The 18,839-nt window shown below is 33.1% G+C and overlaps 1 protein-coding gene across 1 annotated transcript; it reads left to right on the top strand.

Annotated features, from left to right (window-relative positions):
• Window positions 1-13,199: 13,199 nt before the first annotated feature.
• Window positions 13,200-15,983, top strand: LOC18589792 (zinc finger protein WIP2). Its single transcript, XM_007014921.3, has 2 exons — window positions 13,200-13,951; window positions 15,260-15,983. Exons 1-2 carry the CDS (start codon window positions 13,355-13,357, stop codon window positions 15,695-15,697), a joined length of 1,035 nt encoding a protein of 344 aa, XP_007014983.3. The 5' UTR covers window positions 13,200-13,354; the 3' UTR covers window positions 15,698-15,983.
• The last annotated feature ends 2,856 nt before the right edge of the window (window positions 15,984-18,839 follow it).

The following is an 18,839-nucleotide window of genomic DNA, read 5'->3' as shown; positions in this document are numbered from 1 at the left end:
TCCTGATTGGTTGCAAGTTTAGACATTTTACAATGAGCTGGTTGGTTCAATAAAATCCATAATTGATGTTACCACTGGTGGGGCATTAATTGGTAAGAATGCTACAGATGCTTATAATCTATTGGAAAAGATGACCTTAAATAATTACCAATGGCCTTTAGAAAGGTCTGGTCCGATAAAAGCTGTTGGAGCCTATGAAATTGATGCACTTGCTTCTTAATTGCACATGTAGCTACACAAGTGGCTGCACTTTCTAAAAAGTTTGATACATTGAGAGTTCATGTTTTTCAAAATTCATTTACAGTTTATAAGATGTGTGGAGCTGGCCATTTAAGTGATCCATGTCCATACAATTCTGAATCAGTCCAATTTATGGGAAACGTCAATAGGCAGCAAAATAATCTATATTATAATATAGATAATCTCAGTTGAAGAAACCACACAAATTTTTTGAGGAATAACAATCCTGGGCCTTCAAACCCATCATGCCTCTTAGTTTGCAACAACAAGCTAAATCACCAATTCCTGAAAAAAAAACCCCAAGTGGAAGAACTTCTTTTGCAATATAAATCAAAGAATGATGCTATAATTCAAAGCTATGGAGCCTTATTAAGAAATCTTGAGACCCAAATGGGATAACTTGCGAATTCCATCAACAATAAACTTCAAGGTCCCTTACCATGTGACACACAAGTCAATCCCAAAGGTAAGGAGCATTATCATGCTATTACCCTTAGGAGTGCAAAAGAAGTTGAAAGGCTGAGTGAAAAATCAATTGAATCTTCAAAGAAGCATGTGGATGATGATGAGGTAATTATTGAGAAAGAAGTTGAAGCGAAGCAAAAAGATAATGGGAAAGCTACAAATTAACTGAAGTCTCAAGGAAATTATCTTCCACCACCATTCCCACAAAAGTTACAAATGTAAAAACTTGATAAACAGTTTGAGAAATTTCTCAATGTCTTCAATAAGCTCCACATAAATATCTATTTTGCTGAAGCTTTGGAAAATATGCCAAGCTATGTTAAATTCTTGAAAGACATCCTAACCAAGAAAAGGAAATTAGAAGATTTTGAAACAGTGGCACTTACTAAGGAATTTAACACAATAATTCAAAATAAGTTTCCACCAAAACTTAAGGATCTACGGAGTTTTTGTATCCCTTGTACTATTGGTAGATTTAAATTTACTAAAGCATTGTGTGCTTTGGGTGCAGGTGTTTCCATCATGCCTATATCGATGTTGAGAAACTTGGACTTAAAGAGATACAAACTACTACAGTTTCTTTGCAATTAGCAAATAGAACAATTAGGTACCATGTTGGGATTATTGAGGATGTATTGGTTAAAGTTGGGCATCTCTACATTCTGATGGACTTCATTATGCTTGAGATGGAAGAAGATGTGGAAATTCCTTTAATCTTGGGATGACCATTCTTGGCTACTGTAAGTGTAATCATTGATGTGAAGGAAGGCAAGATAACTTTTAAAGTTGGAGAGGAGGCAGTTGAGTTTAATTGTCAAACCCTGCTTTGTAAAATAATTATAATGTCATTCACATGCTCGATAGAATGTTTATATATTTAAGAAGTTCAAGAAATCGTTAAAAGACGATATTGCCCCTAATGGTATCATTAAGTCGATTAAGCCTCGAACTAGTTCAAATAGGAATTTTAAGATGAAATTAAGAGTTTGACAGTTCAGGGATGACTCAAAATGGTAATTAGGAGTTCGATGATCAATTTGGAGTCAAACCGAAATTTTCACTATCTAGGGGCAAAATTGTAATTTTTCCACCCTCAGACAAAATTTGAGATTTTGAGACAATTTAGATCACATTTGACAAATTTGAGAATGATATGAGTATAAGGGATGAAAAATATGTCTATGGGAAAATTTTCAGTTTTTGGGGTAAAAATGTAATTTTTCACTTTACAGGGGTAAAAGTGTAATTTTTAAAAATTTACTCCACCAAAACTTTGAAAAAGTCTAGAAATTTCATGGAAGACATGGATAAGTGAAGAGGATTGAGTGGTAGAAAAGAAAGTCAAAAAGATGGCTAGAAAAAAAATAAAATAATAAAATATTCGAAAGGTAAATAAAATAAGAATATTTTATTAAGCCTATTAAAAGGCTTGAAAATTTCAGAATTCTTCATTGGGATGGTCATCCAAAACCATCAGGAGAGAGAGAGAAATAAGAACAAACCCTAGAGAGAGAAAATTCAAAGAAAAAGTGTGATTTTTCAAGGAATCAAGTGTTTAAAGGTATGATTTTTCAAGCTTAGCTTAAGATTTATCATTTCCATGCATTTCCCATCATTTTCCATGGTTGAATCATGTGATTTGAGGATGAATTCAATTCTGAAAAAATGGGTTAGGAGAGAGAAACTTGTTAGATTAATTTGATTCTAAGTTATGTTAGTGTTTTAAGTTAGTTTAGCATATTTAGGAACAAAACAACAAGAAAAGAATTTATTTTCCTCCATTACCATTATTGGCTGAATTTTCTAGGGTAATATTGGCTGATGATCTTGATGTTTATTTGAGGAATTATGATGACTAATGATGAATTATGAGTCTAGAAAAATAATGAGAATTTTCGGAGCAAAAATACGAATTTTTACCCACTAGGGGTATTTTCGTAATTTACTATCGAGACTGATAATTTGCACCACACTGAGGAACATTAAGTCAATTTGGGTGCAATTGAGGTATAGAAACTGAAAAAAATTAATTTGAAATTAAATTGGACGCGTTAGTAATTTAATCGGGTAATAGGCCGAATTAGGTCAGCACCGCATTTAAGCGGTAGTCGGATAAGTTGCATGTCATATCATGCATATATATCGAGCATGAATTGATTTTATAATGGTCAAGCATTGATGTGGTGAATTATGTATTGTACATTGTGGATAGGTGGTGAGCAAATTACACTGGTAAAAGTACAGAAATTATGCTTGAAGAATGGGATTAGGAGTACATCGACTCCTAGAACTGTGAGTGGACAACTTATCGTCTTAAATATCTAGAGTTATTATACTTGTTTGATGCTTTTATTGAATGGTGAGCTTAAATTATAAAATATTATGTTTTCTAATTAAAATATTTTTTAATAAAAATGAGGTTTATATTGATTTTGAAATCAAATATTGTTTTGAGAAAATTGAGTATATAGAGACTGTGTTGAAATTGATGATTTTATATGTTATTGAAATTGGGGCTTATGACACTATGGTAGCATGATGGCTAAATTTTTGGGATTGGCATGAAATATATGAACAGTTTTGGATTGGTCTCGGTAGACTGGATTAAATTTTATTCGCCATATTATGCTACTGAAAAATTTATGGGTCTGGTGGTATATTAAACGGTCACTGTAGTGGTGGGGGTTTTCGTGGACTGCCTATGAGAGGAGCACGGTAACTCAATTATATATTTACCTCCGGGGGGAGATGTTGGGTGAAGTATCTCTTGAGGTATGATTTGAGTGCACCTCATGTTTGAGCCACCACGTGAGAGTGAGACTCAGCCAACGTCAAGGAACGGTTGTGTGTTAGATGTGAAAACATGTTTATGGGTATGGGTCATTGAACAACCTTGGCGGTCTCAGTGGGATACCTTGACGAAGGTACCCGCGAGAATGATTCTGGCAGGGGCCAAGTTTAAGAAATTCATAAGCCGGGAAATTTTGATGAAAAGAAATTATTTGGTATAGATTGAAATGAATTTTGTGTTATGAACATTATTGAGATATTACTTTTTTTATATTGTCTCCATCTACTCGGCTTTTGATGCTTTTGATGGTAATTGTTTACTCACTGGGATTATTTAATCTCACCCCTCTTCCTATCCATTTTACAGGCTCAGGATAGTTTGTTGATAGTTGATTAAGACGAGAATTAATCTCGGAGTTGCATCATAGGAAGTAAGGGTTCGTAGCTCTACACTTTCTTGGTTAGTTAGGGGCCCATGTGTCACTGTAAACGAAATTTCATACTTTAATTATCTTTATTACTATATGAATAAATTTATTTTACTCTTATGCTACAAAAGTTATTTTAGGAAGACTTTGAAAATATTGTGTTTTAAGAAAATAGAATATTTTATTTAATGTTTTTATTATATTCAAATAGCTATAATTTTACTTTAAACGAATGTTTTAGACTTCAAAATTTAATTTAAATCATTAAATATGTGTTTCCACTTACATATTACATTTTTTTCGAATTTCAAAATTTCAAAAAAAAAAAAGACCAAAATGCCCTTGTGAGCTAGAAAATAATATTTTATTGTTTTGAGTTGGAAACAACTTATGTTTTCTTGAAATGCGAGATTTAATAACTGTCGCTCACCGGGGAGATGCAGAAGTTGATGCTAAGCCTTGCGGGGTTTCGATCGGCATTCAGGGTAATGAGTGCTTATCGGGACGTAACGGCTGTTGTCACGGGCTCGATGGGAGTTCGGGGTCGTGACATTAATATTTTGAATGCAAATAAAACATCATAGCTCTACATATTGTTGCTATAGAGTGGAGTTAGTTGATGAAGGCAAGGATGAAGCTATTTCTCCACCTACAAGTGAGCAAGCACAAATCTTTGAGTTTATGCCACCACCTTTGCCCATTAGACCCAAGCAGTCATCGAATGAGCATCCTCCACCATCTAATTGTCCTTTTGAGATTGGACAACAAGTAATGATACTTTCTCGATCATACGTCAAGCTTTTTCCATGGAAATGCAAAGTAAGATGGTGGGATCCTTTCAAAGTGGTAAAAACGTATCCTTGTGGAATACTAGAGATTTATAGTGAGGATATTGGCACATTCATGGTTAATGGACTAAGGCTCAGGTCGTATTTCGAGGATGAAGAACTACAAAAGAGGGTGCTATAGTCAAGCTAGTGACTATAAAAAAACACTTCTTGGAAGACAACCCAAGTTCCTAAACTTCACTCACTTTAGTATTTATTTTCTTTAGTTTGTGATTTATTTCTTTTGTGTGTCTTTGGATGTTTCTTGTCTACTCTAATTTTTTGTCTTCATCTTGCAAGACCATCAACATTAATCTTAATTGCAATCTCAATTTCAATATTATTTTATTTTGTAAAAAAAAAAAGAGAGAGAAAGCGTTGCCACCCTTAAGGGGAAAGTCGCAGCGTTGGGTAATTAATGATAAAAGGGTCTGAAATAGAATGTTCTAGTGTTGTGGCGCTAAAACCCGAAGTGTAATGCTTCTAGTGCTAAACGAATAAGAGTCGTGGCATTGGATTAGGGTCGATCCCTAACCCCTATTTAACTATTCTTTTTCTCTTTTCTTCTCCTATTCTACAATTGTCCACCTCCTTCCCTCCTTTCTTTGCCTACATGTAAAGCCCGACCTTATAAAATACTATTCATGACATACATGTGATGATAGCATGATTGCATGCTAGGAGAGTCCCGAAAAATTTACAAAAATCGGTATTGTACCTAAAGGTACAACAAAGTTGATTTAATCCTCGGACTAGATCAAATAGGAATTTTAAGGTGAAATTAAGAGTGTCACAGTCAAAGGATGACTCAAAATGGTAATTCAGAGTTTGAGGATCAATTTGGAGTCAAACCGAAATTTTCACTATCTAGGGGCAAAATGGTCATTTGCCACATGGGGATAAATGGTAATTTTAGAAAAGATTTATTTGTCCCCATTTGACTTATTGGAGTATAATTTGAGGTTTAAAAGTGAAAAATTTTAATTTCGATATAATTTGGAGTATAGGGGTAAAATGGTGATTTTGCCACTCTAGGGGCAAAATTGTAATTTTCCACCACTAGGATATTTTTCCAGCACATGGTCTTCCCTTATCTTCATTTTTGACCTTTGACTAATCATGTGGTGGAGATAAAATGTTTAAATTTTTAAAATTTTAAAAATGGACCAATAAGAAAATGCCATGTGTCAAGCTTAGGATATTTTATTATTTAACTAAAAAATCAGCATAAATCAGCCCATTACTCTCCAAATATTCAGCCAAGCAAGGAAGAGAGAGAAAGAGAGGAAGAACAAACCCTAGGTGAGGAATTTCAAGAGAAAAAGTGTGGAAAATCAAGAAAAACAAGTGAAAAAGGTAGGATTTTTCAACTTAAGCTTGAAATCTATTTTCCTTAATCATTTCTCTTTATTTTCCATGCTTAAATTACATATTTTTATGATGAATTGTTGGCTGATCAAAATGGGTTAGGAGAGAGAAAGTTGTTCGATTAATTTGATTTTAAGTTATGTTAGTGTTTTTAGTTAGTTTTGAATATTTAGAAACAAAACAACAAGAAAAAAATTTATTTTCTCCCACAACCATTAATGGCCGAATTTACCATGTATGAGTGAGGATGAGTTTGATTTTTATTCTAGGAGAATTGGTTAAGAAATAATGAATTATGAGCCTAGAAAAATAATGAAAATTTTTAGAGCAAAAATATGAATTTTTACCCACTAGGGGTATTTTCGTAATTTACTATCGAGACTGATAATTTGCACCACACTGAGGGACATTAAGTCAATTTGGGTGCAATTGAGGTATAGAAACTAAAAAAAAAATAACTTGAGATTAAATTGGACGCGTTAGTAATTTAATTGGGGTGATAAGACGAATTAGGTCAATACCGAGTTTAGATAGTTACCAGTGCATTTTTGCATTCCATATTATGCATTAATAGTCTAAATTAGTTTAATTTCAATTTAGTACCAATGTAGTGAATTTCTCGATTTTGTACTATGTCAAGGTGGTGAGTCCTCTAATAAAGGTAAGGAAATTGCATCCGATGACCAGTAGACAAAGTGCGTCGAAAGTCTGCATTCTAGACATTGTGAGTAAACTTACTGTCATTTTAATTATCTAAGGTAGTTTTTAGATGATTTCATGAATTCTATGGAAAAAGGAATTTAAAAAGGTAAATTTTGATGTTTTATGAATAAATGTGTTTCAATGAAATTAAATTATAAATTGTTTTGAAATTAATAGTGATTTTGAAAAATAGAGTACACGGAGACTGTTAATTGTGGCAATTTGATTGTTTAAATTGATTGGCTTATGATAAATCGGGCATCATTGGCTAGTTGGCAATTGTATTGAAATGCAAATTGTTTGATTTCCTTGAAAGACTGTGAATTACAAAATTGTCATATCATGTTATTGAGTTTTTATTGTATGGTGGATTATATATATTAATTAATTACTACAGTAGGGGGTTTCTGTGGACCAGCCTTTTAGAGGGGCACGGTAAATCCCATTATATTCTTACCTCAAACGGAGAGGCACGTAGGGTATCTCCTGGGGTAAAGCTTAGGGTTCACTTCACGCCAAACCATCACGTGAGGGGAAACTCAGCCAACGCCAAGGAATGGATATGTTTTCAAAACAAAAACATGATATATGTGAAATGTGAATTTTAATAGCCTTGACGGTCTCGGTAGGATGCCTCGGCTAAGGTGTCCCCGAGAAATGGATTTATGGCACAAACCTAGTTTTTATGAGATTCATAAGCCTCTTTATATATTTTAAATGAAATGTATTATAATGCTGTGACCCAGTTTACGATGATTTATTTTATTGTCTCCATATACTCAACTCTAGATATTTATGATGATGTCTGTTTACTCATTGAGATTTTTATAATCTCACAACCTTCCTTTCCACCCATTTCAGGTTCAGTATAGACTGTAGATAGCTGATCTCATCGAGGACTACCGTTGGATATGCATTTTCCAAACCGTAGGTTCACAGTCTTATTTACTTTTGTTTATTCAGGGGCCCTCTTGTTATTGTAAATTAAATTAAATATTTTGACTTACTGTATTTCAGTATGTATAAATTTATTTAGCTTTTACGCTATAAAAATTATTCACGTTTAACTCTATAAATATTGTTTTATAAGAAAATAGAATATTTTACTTAATATTTCTTTTATTTTCTTATTATATTCAAATAACCGTAATTTCATTTTAAATGAAGATTTTAGACTTTTAAACTCATTTTGAATATGAATTATGTGTTTTGTACTTGTATATTACGTTTTAGCCAGTTTCAAAAATTTTGAAAAAAATGACCAAAATACCCCTGTAAGACAAAAATTAATATTTGATTTGTTTTTAGTTGGAAACAGTTTAAAATATTTTAGAACATGATATTTGACAATGGTTGCTCACAAAGGAAATGAGAAACTGATAGTAAAGCCTTGTAGGGTTTCGAGTTGACATTCCGGGCAATGAGTGTCTACCGGGACACTACGGTGGTTGTCATGGGCTCGAGGGGAGTACCGAGTCGTGACACTACAGCTTTTGACTTTAGTGATGATTTTGGTGTGAACAAAGAAGATGACCAGTAGATTGCAACTATGACGATAGGAGAGAATTCTTTATCTTTCTTTCTAATTTTCTTTTATCACATTGAGGACAATGTTTTATTCCAAGTTTAGGGGAGACTTTTATTATTTATTTAGTTTATTTTTTTTGTTATGTTAGGTTTATTTATTTTTATTTGCTTTTAATTGTTTTGCTTTTTTTTTAAGTTATGTTTTGCATGTTTTATTTGTGTAAAAAAAAAATTGAGATAGTTTGCACCGTATCCATGATTTTTCCAATCCTAGGATAATAATTTGATTATCTTGTGATTCTTATCTTTTGAGGAAACTTATGTCTATGATTTAATTTTATGAGATATTCTTGTGTTCGTTTCATTTTATAATGTGACTCCCAAAGATTTGAGCACCATATTTTTTTTACTTAGAATTATTATGTGATTTAAAGAAAGTTTATGTTGATAAAAAGTATAGTGAAGTAAAAAATTCTAGAATTTGTTTGATTCTCTCTCGCGGTGAAATTTTAGAAAACACTTAGGATAGAAAGCGATTTAGGCCATCATTAGATCGTTTGAGTCTTATTTTGCTATCTTGTTATACATTTATCCTTAGTCACCTATTTTTAGCCTAATTTACCTTTTCTTTGTATATACACAACTATATTAGCTTTAGCCTTTTTATTTAATTCCACCAGTTTGAACTTTTTACCTTTAAATATTTTGATCTTTCTAGGAAGCGTATTGAGCTTAAAGATAAATTGAGGGGAAAGGTGAAAAAAAAGGGTGATAGGTGTTTGAAATTTACCCCTTGTTCACAATTGTCAAAAATAAGTTTGGCAGTGTAACAAAAAAGAAGAAAAAAAAAGAAAAAAAATAAAGTATGTTGTACAAAGGAAATTTTACTTCAACTTTGGGCGTGCTATAAAATTTTATTGAACTCTTTATAGGTCTTAGATTGATTAAGTGTTTAGGGTGAATTTGAGCCTAAAAATATCTTTTATCATACCTTAACCCTAGCCTTACATTATAAGCTAAATAAAGATGTATTGATCCTTGAATAATTATTATTCTACATTAGTGGAGAGAGAGTTGAAAGATAAACTTATGGGATTCTAGTACTAACTTATGCTTAGACTTGGCATAAACTAATATGAATTCCATGATATTCCTTGTAAGAGATTATTCACACACATAAACGAGAAATCCATTCGAAAAATAAGTTTTTACTTGAATTGATGCATGACTTTAAGGATTAGCTATGTGTTACCTTAAGCTGGAATTGGAGATAATTTCTGAAGGAAAAATTGAGAAATCATGATTCGGTACTTCTATCTCTCATAAAAATTTCTTTTATGTTTTATTTCCTTTGTTTTATTTTCTTTTGCTCGAGGACTAGCAAAATTTTAAGTTTGGGGGTGTGATAATTCTATTTTATAAAATTATTTTAGCCCAAATTTGTTATTAAATATTAACTAAGTCCTTAATTTTTAATTATAACTTAGTTATTTTTAGTTATTTTTATAATTACTTTAATTTTAGTGAGTTATTTTAATTTTATGTTTAGTTATTTTAAATTAGCCATTATTTATTAGTTTTTATGCTTTTGTAGGATTTAAGGAAATTAGACTTAATTTTGGAAAGTAAGGTGTTTGAAGAATCCAAAATCTGCTTGCATATACTTTGGTATTTTGGCCATAACTCTCACTATAAAATTTTAAATGATGCAATTCTTGCACATTGAAAAGTTAAGAGATAGTGCTACAACTTTTATGAAGATCACTTTTCCCAGTTCTGCCTCGAAGATAGAGAAAATCACATCAGAAGATGATGAGGTGTAATGCTGAAGGAATAGAAATTTTGAAGATGATACTTGATGTTTGGGCCTCATTACACTTTTAAGCTTTTAAGCTCAAAAATTAGAATCTTAGGGAGTTTTAGGTTAAAAGTGTTAGTATAAATAGGATATTTTAAGAGACATTAGGAGACAACCCTAAGAGATTTAACAAGCTAGAAGTTGAGGCTGAAACTTGAAGAATAAGGCTGCAAATATTTGTTTTGTTTTCTTCCTTAGCTTTTATTTTTCTTGTTACTCTTAATGGTTAAACTTCACATATTTTTATTTATCTTTGCAATTATGAAAAGCTAATTTTATTTTTCTAAATCGCAATTGAACTCACATGTAATCTAAAATTTTAAGGTTTTTCTTGGTTGTTTTCAATGGAATTGAATTATTTATTCCAATTTATTCTTAATGCTTTTAATTTCCTGATCACCAATTAAATTGATTTAGGAGCCTAAACAAATTTGAGAAAGAGAGTTTAGTGTAGACTAAAATTCGAAAAGCATATGATCATATTAATTGATTTGCATATAGAATAAGGATATACCTATAAGTCATATGTAGCCATATTAGAGCCTGAACTTAATGAGTCTATTTTAATTTCAATTTATATGGGGATATGGTATTTTAATTAAAATATATATTTTTATAAGACGAGTCGAGAGACTCTTATAAATATTTGAGGACTCTAGGTTAGTAATTCAACCAATTAAAATAAGTTAAGGAAGAGAGCTAAGATTGAGATGAAGTGTGAAGGATACTGTAATCTTAGGCTTGTTTGATTTGATTTTTACTCAAGTTATTATTATTTTGATTTTTCTTTTAGTTTAAATTTTGGTTAATTAATTTTAGTTAATTAATTAATTTTGATTGCTTGGATAAGATTAAATTGTTATAATTTTAGTACTTAGTAAAATTTTAGATCAATTATCTATGAGATCGATACTCTGCTTACCGTTATATTATATTTTTGATACGTATATTTATGTAGGTACAAATTTAATTGACACCATACATGTTCACAATAGGATTCGTTGTATGCGTTTGACTAGCAATATATATAAGGAATTTGATTTTTAATACAAAACAAATATTTTTTTTGTAATAATGTATTGTAAATTTTGAATTGTGAATAATATAAAAGGTCTTAAACACAAGTATCAATAAGCTATTAACAAAGTCAATTTCGAGTAGACTTGAGTAATTTATAAATTTAAATATGTAATTACTTGTAAATGAGTAGGGATGTAAATAAGTAATTACTTGTGAACTACTAAGATAAAACTTACCATTAGATGATGTTGTTGATATTTTATTTATCGTTGAGTTGTCACTCAAATAATTAATGAAATCAATTTGATTAAAAAAATAAAGCTCGATCGAATTGAAGAACTTGACTTTTTTGATTTAAGCCGAAGTGTGGCATCGAATTAACTCGACTCAACTCAATTAAGTGTGAAGTTTTATTTCTGATTATTTACACTACTGCACAATGAAAAGCTGAGCAAGAGAGTAACTAATTTGATGCTATAACATTGTTTTTTGAATTAGAATTTGGTAATGAGGGGAGAGGGGAGATCCAAATTGTGTCTCTGAAATCAATTTCCGTTCACCTACATTCTCATTTGCCGTAGTCACATATAGCTTAGTACATATATGAAGGTCCTACAATCATTTATATTTCAATCCAACCCATACGTACTTATCCCATTTTGCTTGGGCGTGTGCGTAAGGTAAATGACCGCCACAGGATCTGTGTACCCGAGGCAAGTGATGTGGCCATTCTCCACTAGTATCTTTAAGTTCCTAATCCTGTGTATTTATCTACTTACAATCCCTGCGGCAAATTTTCACTCAAGCATCTGCTACTCTCTTCACTTGAAAAAGTTCAAAAGCAAAAAATAAGAAAAAAGTAAAAGCGGCTGTGAAAATTTACTAATTACATGAGTTACTCCAATAAAATTAAAGACAAACAGATTACTGAAACCTTTATATTAAGATGCAGATGCTTTGAATTACATCAATAGCATCAAAACATCCCTCACCAGATTGGAATAAAATTAATTGATTATGGAGACGAGTAATTTTTTCAATTGAATTAATATGTGGTTGTTATGGGAATTTAACAAAAAGGAAAAGAAATTCGTTTGAAGATCACAGTTATAGCTACAATTTACATGATGAGAAAGTACTATATATAACAAGAAATCAAAGTACATGTGCATGTTGTTGAATGCATAAGCTTTACTAGCGGTAAGAAACCGCATGTGGGGCTTAAGATGTAAGAGGAGCACTGAACTAATAAAGTGAGAGAGACAGAGAGAGAGTAATGCATAGTGTTTGTTGTTGTGAAATGTGATGCATGTAAGAGTGTTGAACAGTGAGGTTGGTTGGGGACAGTTTCTCAGCTGGTACTGAGCCAAGCCGACCATGGCGCGCCCACCAAAGCAAGTGCTGGGTTGGATTGAGACTACTATTTGTTTCCCAATGTAGAGAAAAAAGAAAATCACAATCACTAGCGGGGAAATAGATAAAACCAGAAGAAAACCCCTTTTGCTTTTGAATTTGTACCGATGATTCTACTCTTTTGTAGTTTGTACAATCTCCCTCTTGTGAGAAATGAGATAGAGAGAGCGACGTTGGGAGACAAACTCTAAACCCTAATTACTAAGTTTGTCTTTTGCCCTCCTTTCTTTTCCCTTGCTTCTTCAACCTCCATTTTCTTGGACTGGTGGATTCAATTTGTTTTGTTTTTTTGTATGGCTTTTCTTGCAATCTTTTCACACTCTGTTAAATATTTTATCTTCTTTCAACTTTCAAGATTATCTTTCACCCACTTACATACCCGTTTTCTCGCATGTTTCTCTTTTGTTTTGTCTCTCCCCCTCGTAGCTTTTTAGTAGCATTTTTGTTTGGTTCAGTCACCACTCACCAGCTCATCATAAGTGATATCCTGTCTCTCCTTTTTACTCAATTGGATTTTTTACTCTATCAACCTTGATCTTATTCATTTTACTATCTTTTAACACTTGGGCCCTTACGCTTATTTTAATTTGATGATCTTGTTCGGTCAGTCTCCCTCGTATAAACTTTTGGGAGGTCACCTCTATTTTGTTTTGCTCTCTCTTCCTCTCTCAACCTACCCCGTCTAACCCAACTATCTTCTTCAACCTCTATCAGCCATGTCTGATTCTGACCCCTACTCCGATTACTTCAATGGATGGTTCAATCCCAACCCTTTCAACCATTTCTTTCCCTCCACATCTACTTCAAATCCATCTTCATATGGTCCTAATTATGGCTATAATATTTACTCAAATATCATCCATGGAAATTTTTTCACTCAGTATAATTCTCAAGGTTCACCTCCCTCTCCACCTCTCAAAGAAGCTCTTCCCCTTCTCAGTTTAAGCCCCACAAGGCATGAAGACCAAGAACTTTCCTGTAGTGCCATGGAGGTGGAGAAAAACAAGGACAAAGAAGAAAGCTGCTGCTTCTCTAGCACTGCAGATGATGAAACTGTTACTGTGGCTTTACATTTGGGACTTCCCGGCGCTACTTCTGCTGATTTGATCTCAAGGGTTTCAGTTGCCGCTGATGAGGTCTCAGCTGCTCTTGCCGCAGATAAAGAAGATGACACTGTAGCTTCAGAGTACCAATTAAATACACTTAACAAGGGTCAATATTGGATCCCAACTCCTGCTCAGATTCTGATTGGACCTACGCAGTTTTCATGTCCTCTTTGCTTCAAGACCTTCAACAGATACAACAACATGCAGGTATGTTTCTTAAAATGAACCTTCAATCTAAAAGAAAAAGCTTCCCTTTCCTTGCCCTCTTCCTATGACCTATCTCTTTCTGTTTTCTCCCTTTTGAAATTTTTGCAGCTAAAAGAGAAAGCCCATTCTTTTCTTTTGTTGGTACACTTCTTTTCTAGCTTGGTTTCAACCCTTCGCTTTTATTCCACCGCTGGTTCAGATAGGAAAATAGAAACATATGGGTCCTTAGGGTTTACCCTTTTTCTTTTGTTCTACTTTAATGCATATCTTTCTCTCTCTCTTTTTTTTTTTTTTTTTCCTGCTTTGACACTCTGAAAAATGCTTTTTTTTTTCCTATTCTTAAATCTTCCATTATTCTATCCCTTATTTTTGCATGATTTGTGGGTTTTGGGATTTGAAAATTAAGAATAAATCTAGACCTGGTCCAAACTGAGAATAAGATCACTACCTCTCTTTATGTGATTGAACAACACAAGCATTTCGCTTTTTTGTACCTTGAAGTTTGTGCTCCACACATTGGCAGATGTGTAGAACTGCAGGGATCCCAGTTTCTTCCCGGACGTATCAGATGATCTTCGGAAAATCCCCAGAGACAAAAATTTTTCTCATTCTGAACACTCAATCGCAAGAAAAGCCGGAGTCTTTTTTTTTTTTTTTCTAATTAACCTCAAGCTTTGGACCATCTAAGTTTTCATGAAATTACGCCCTGCCGAGGAAGAATTGCTTCATCTGTGAAGTAAATCAAGATGTACATCTGAGCCTGAGAGACCCCTTTTGATTTACATCCTCATCAATACAAGCGCCATGTCTTCCCTTCTTTTAATGCATAGAATACGCAGAGAAAATACATTCCAAAACGCAATAGGAACCACACCCATGTCTCTGTCGTCCCTTACCCCATCTGAAACAAACCCTCATCAATCCAGGTTCTATCCAGTTCAAAAAAAATTGTTGTTTTGGGAAAAATTTTGACGAGTGTAATTTAGACTGATTGCTAAAGTTGCGTATCTCATGCACCATACATGCAATGCAAGCAAGCACCCTGAACTAATCATTTTTTCAAGGGTAACCCATAATTTAGAAAGATAGTACAGTATTTATTAGTATTTGGAAAAGCCCTAAGCGATGTTTGTTGCTTTTCGCTGAGTGCCTATAATCATCTAAATCTTTTGGCACAAGTCCTAATATAATCTAGTTAAATTAGTGGATGCTCTTTCTTCCTTTTTCCTTTTTCTTGAACGAGGGGACCTGCTATTGTCTGCAAATTGTAATTTTAGCTTTTAATTTGTTTGCTTTTGTAATATGTAGATGCATATGTGGGGGCATGGATCTCAGTACAGAAAAGGGCCAGAGTCTTTAAGAGGCACACAACCAACGGCCATGCTAAGGCTTCCTTGCTATTGTTGCGCACCGGGATGTAGGAACAACATTGATCATCCAAGGTCAAAACCTCTCAAAGATTTCAGAACTCTTCAAACCCATTACAAGAGAAAGCATGGAATCAAGCCTTTCATGTGTAGAAAATGTGGGAAGACCTTTGCTGTCAGAGGTGATTGGAGAACCCATGAGAAGAATTGTGGGAAGCTTTGGTATTGCACTTGTGGGTCTGATTTCAAGCACAAGCGGTCTTTGAAAGATCATATTAGGGCATTTGGGAATGGCCATGCACCTTATGGCATTGACTCTTTTGATGAAGAAGATGAGCCAGCGTCTGAAATTGAGCAAGATAATGAATCCTCTCAGTGACATATAGAAAGTGCCCGTCAATTTATCTTCAGATCACAATGAACTCATATTTTCACGCACTGTTTTTTTGTAGACATGGCTCCGCAAGTAAAACCAAGCAAGTCTATGCTTAATAAAAATCAAATGGGGAGCCATAATGAACTTTTTATCCTTTTCTTAACCTTCTGTACTTGTTTCTTTTGCCTATCTTAATTCAGATATTGCTTAGCACTAGAAGCTCCTCACTAGACCAATGCTAGAACAAGTTCCTATAATTTTATTTTTGCTTTCTTCTTTCTCGGTTCAAGGCTATGTGGAATTCTCATCGAAATTTACTTGTTACTGAACTGCATGCTAGAGATATTTCATTGTTTTTTCTTTCTCAGCCAATCAAAGATATTTCATTGTTTTAACTCAGCGACTATCCGAATAATAATAATAATATATAGGAGCTGTCGACATTGTTGCAAAAGGTGGTAATTGATGATGAGAAAGAGGATCTTCTAAAAAAAAAAAAAGACAAATTCTTAGTTAAGGAAGCTATGAGTGTTTTAGGAGATCAATCCCATGCGGAAAATCCTAAAGTTTGATATTCCTCTATTTGAAAAATTACAATCCCCCTAAGGTTCAGTGCTTTCTTGGGTTGTTGATGCTGGAAAATAACCTCACAAAGAGTTTTCTTAAGATTCAGGGGATTTCCTTTGAACAAGAAGATGTGTTATGTCCATGGTGTAGACCATTAGAGGAAGAATGTGTGCGTATTCTTCTTGCACGTCACTTTTCATGGGAGATACGGAGCTCGACGTTTAGTTGGTAGGATCTTTAGTGGGTGGCTCCTTGCTCTATTCTGATTTTGGTGGAGTTCTGTGAAAACCTATTTTCAAATAGCACATTTAGAAAGAGATGGATATCAGGGGTGGGTGCTACAATGTGGTCTCTATGACTTGCAAGAAATGATTCGGTTTTTAATAATAAGAGATTGGAGAAAGATGAGGTAGTCTTTATGATCCAAATGAGAGTTAAGTTTTGGATTAATGCCTTTGAGAAGGAAAATGCTATTGAGGAGATTGGATGGTGGACTATACTTTGGGTGCTTAACAGACTCCATGTTGAAAATAATTCGAGAAGAGAGGCTATTTGAGCCCCTCAAATGAGGATGAACTGAAATTTAATGATGACGAATCAACTAGAGGGAAACTCTAGTCGACGAGTTGTGGGGGAGTGCTTAGAGATAGTAATGGTAATGTAATGGGTATGTCCTTTGATCCTTGGGTGAACAAGGGTTTAATTATGCAGAAATTTTAGCCATTTAAAATTTTTTATATTTTTATGTTGATTCTATGTGGAAAGGTACTAAATCTTTGATGATTGAGTCAAATTCATGTATTACATTTTCATGGATTCTTAATTCGAATATTAGGCCATTGGCTTTGTGAAAGGTTTTTGCTAATATGTGTATGTTACATAAGATGGTTGATGAAGTTAAATATAAACAGATTTACAGAGTGGTTAATTATGTTGCGGATGCATTTGCAAAAATGGGCATGGATAGACTTAAAATGTTTAGTGCGAGTGTGATTAGATAAATACTGAAAAGTAGGCATTGATCTACTTGACATGATTGGTGCATTTTTTTAAAATTTTTTTTGCTCAAACAAAGTTCATTGTGTTAATTAAATGGCTTATGACTAGTGCATTTTGCTGATTGGACACATGTAGCAAAGTGTTTTTATTTTTAGGCGATCATTTGAGGATTGTTTTGATCTTTCAAGTCATTGTGATTTTATGTTCAAAGAAGTTAATGTAATATATTTTATATTTGTAAAGGCGATTCTATATTAGGTGTTTCCTTTTTTAGTTCATTGTTTTGAATTGTGATGCTTACAAGCTTTTCCTATTAATAAAAGTGCCCTTTGAGCAAATACTAATAATAATTGTTTCAAAAAAATTAATAATAATAAAAAGACTTAAATTTTAAAAAACCTTTAAGTTTCATTTTATCGTGAAATTTTTATTATATATAAGGAAATCCTTATCTTTTAATTTATATCCATATAAATTTTTTAATTTTAAATGATAAATAAATAGTTTTTAGACTTAATTCTAATTACCATTTTTTACTCATATGATATATAACTTGTTTTGATAACATAATTACGTGATTACGTGGTAATTGGCATAACATAAAAATAAATGAAATGAACGAAATCTTTTTGCATTCTTCGTCAATAGTCATAATGTCACGTTATCAAATTGATCATATATCATTTAAATAGAGAATATCAATTGATATTGAATTTAATGTTTATATTTAAAGCTTATTAGAGTTAAGAGTTTGTATTATAAGTATCAATCAAAAAATAATTTTTTTAAATATAATAAAAATAAAATAAAATAAAATAGTTCAATTTTTTTAGTATTTAAATCTAATAAAAATTATGAAAATCGAAACACAGTCTAGCAGGTCAAAACTGAGTCTTAACAGTTCAGATTCAATTTTGTTTTTGTGCTCAAATATATAGATTTATATAAGCAAAAACGTATATATTCGATCATATGTACAACTGGAAGGGTTGTAAGAGAAGCTGTACTCCCTCTCCTGTTTTCTTCTTCTCCTTGTCTGGTATTACCAATAGTTTGAAAGAAAAAGTAGGTAAGTTAATGATGCAAAGGGCATGAATTAATTGTTCATATGGGGGGAGGGGGGTTGTAGCCAACACTTGGTCATCAACTAATTCCTTCTGTATGGGCACTCAATGGCATAGCCTAGGTGGTAGGATGCCCCAGGCCTGGCCCTGGATAAGATAAAGACTAAAAGAGAATAAGCGGATTGAATAATTTGGGGGGAGGGGTGGGGGGGGGGGGGGGGGGGGGGGGGGGAATGTGAAAAATGCGGTTTTGAATGAAAAGCTTTTCAACCCTTTTAAAATAAAGGCATCAGCTTTTCTGCTGTGTATTTGATGCCATTTTCCTTTGGTTAGTAGTTGAAACTTGAAAGAGTTTTTCATTGATGGACAGAACAAGTCCTTTGTTTAGGTTCACAAAAGTAAATTCAAATCAAATGATTAGCTTGCGAGTTTTGTGAGAGAGAAAGAGAGGAGGGATGGGAAGGATGAACCCCCCAAGGTTCAGGTAAGTGAAGGGAAGGGAAGGATGAGCAAAT

The sequence above is a fragment of the Theobroma cacao genome, chromosome 9 (assembly GCF_053813885.1).
Source record: "Theobroma cacao isolate CCN51 chromosome 9, ASM5381388v1, whole genome shotgun sequence".
Classification (NCBI taxonomy): Eukaryota; Viridiplantae; Streptophyta; class Magnoliopsida; order Malvales; family Malvaceae; genus Theobroma; species Theobroma cacao.
This window is presented reverse-complemented; position numbering and strand designations above follow the sequence as displayed.

What these genes read in the sequence shown, in the direction of transcription:
- LOC18589792 (XM_007014921.3), top strand. Translation starts at nt 13,355, where the DNA reads ATGTCTGATTCTGACCCCTACTCCGATTACTTCAATGGATGGTTCAAT. An exon ending in ACAGATACAACAACATGCAG is followed by an intron (nt 13,952 to 15,259) that starts GTATGTTTCTTA and finishes TGTAATATGTAG; the next exon opens with ATGCATATGTGGGGGCATGG.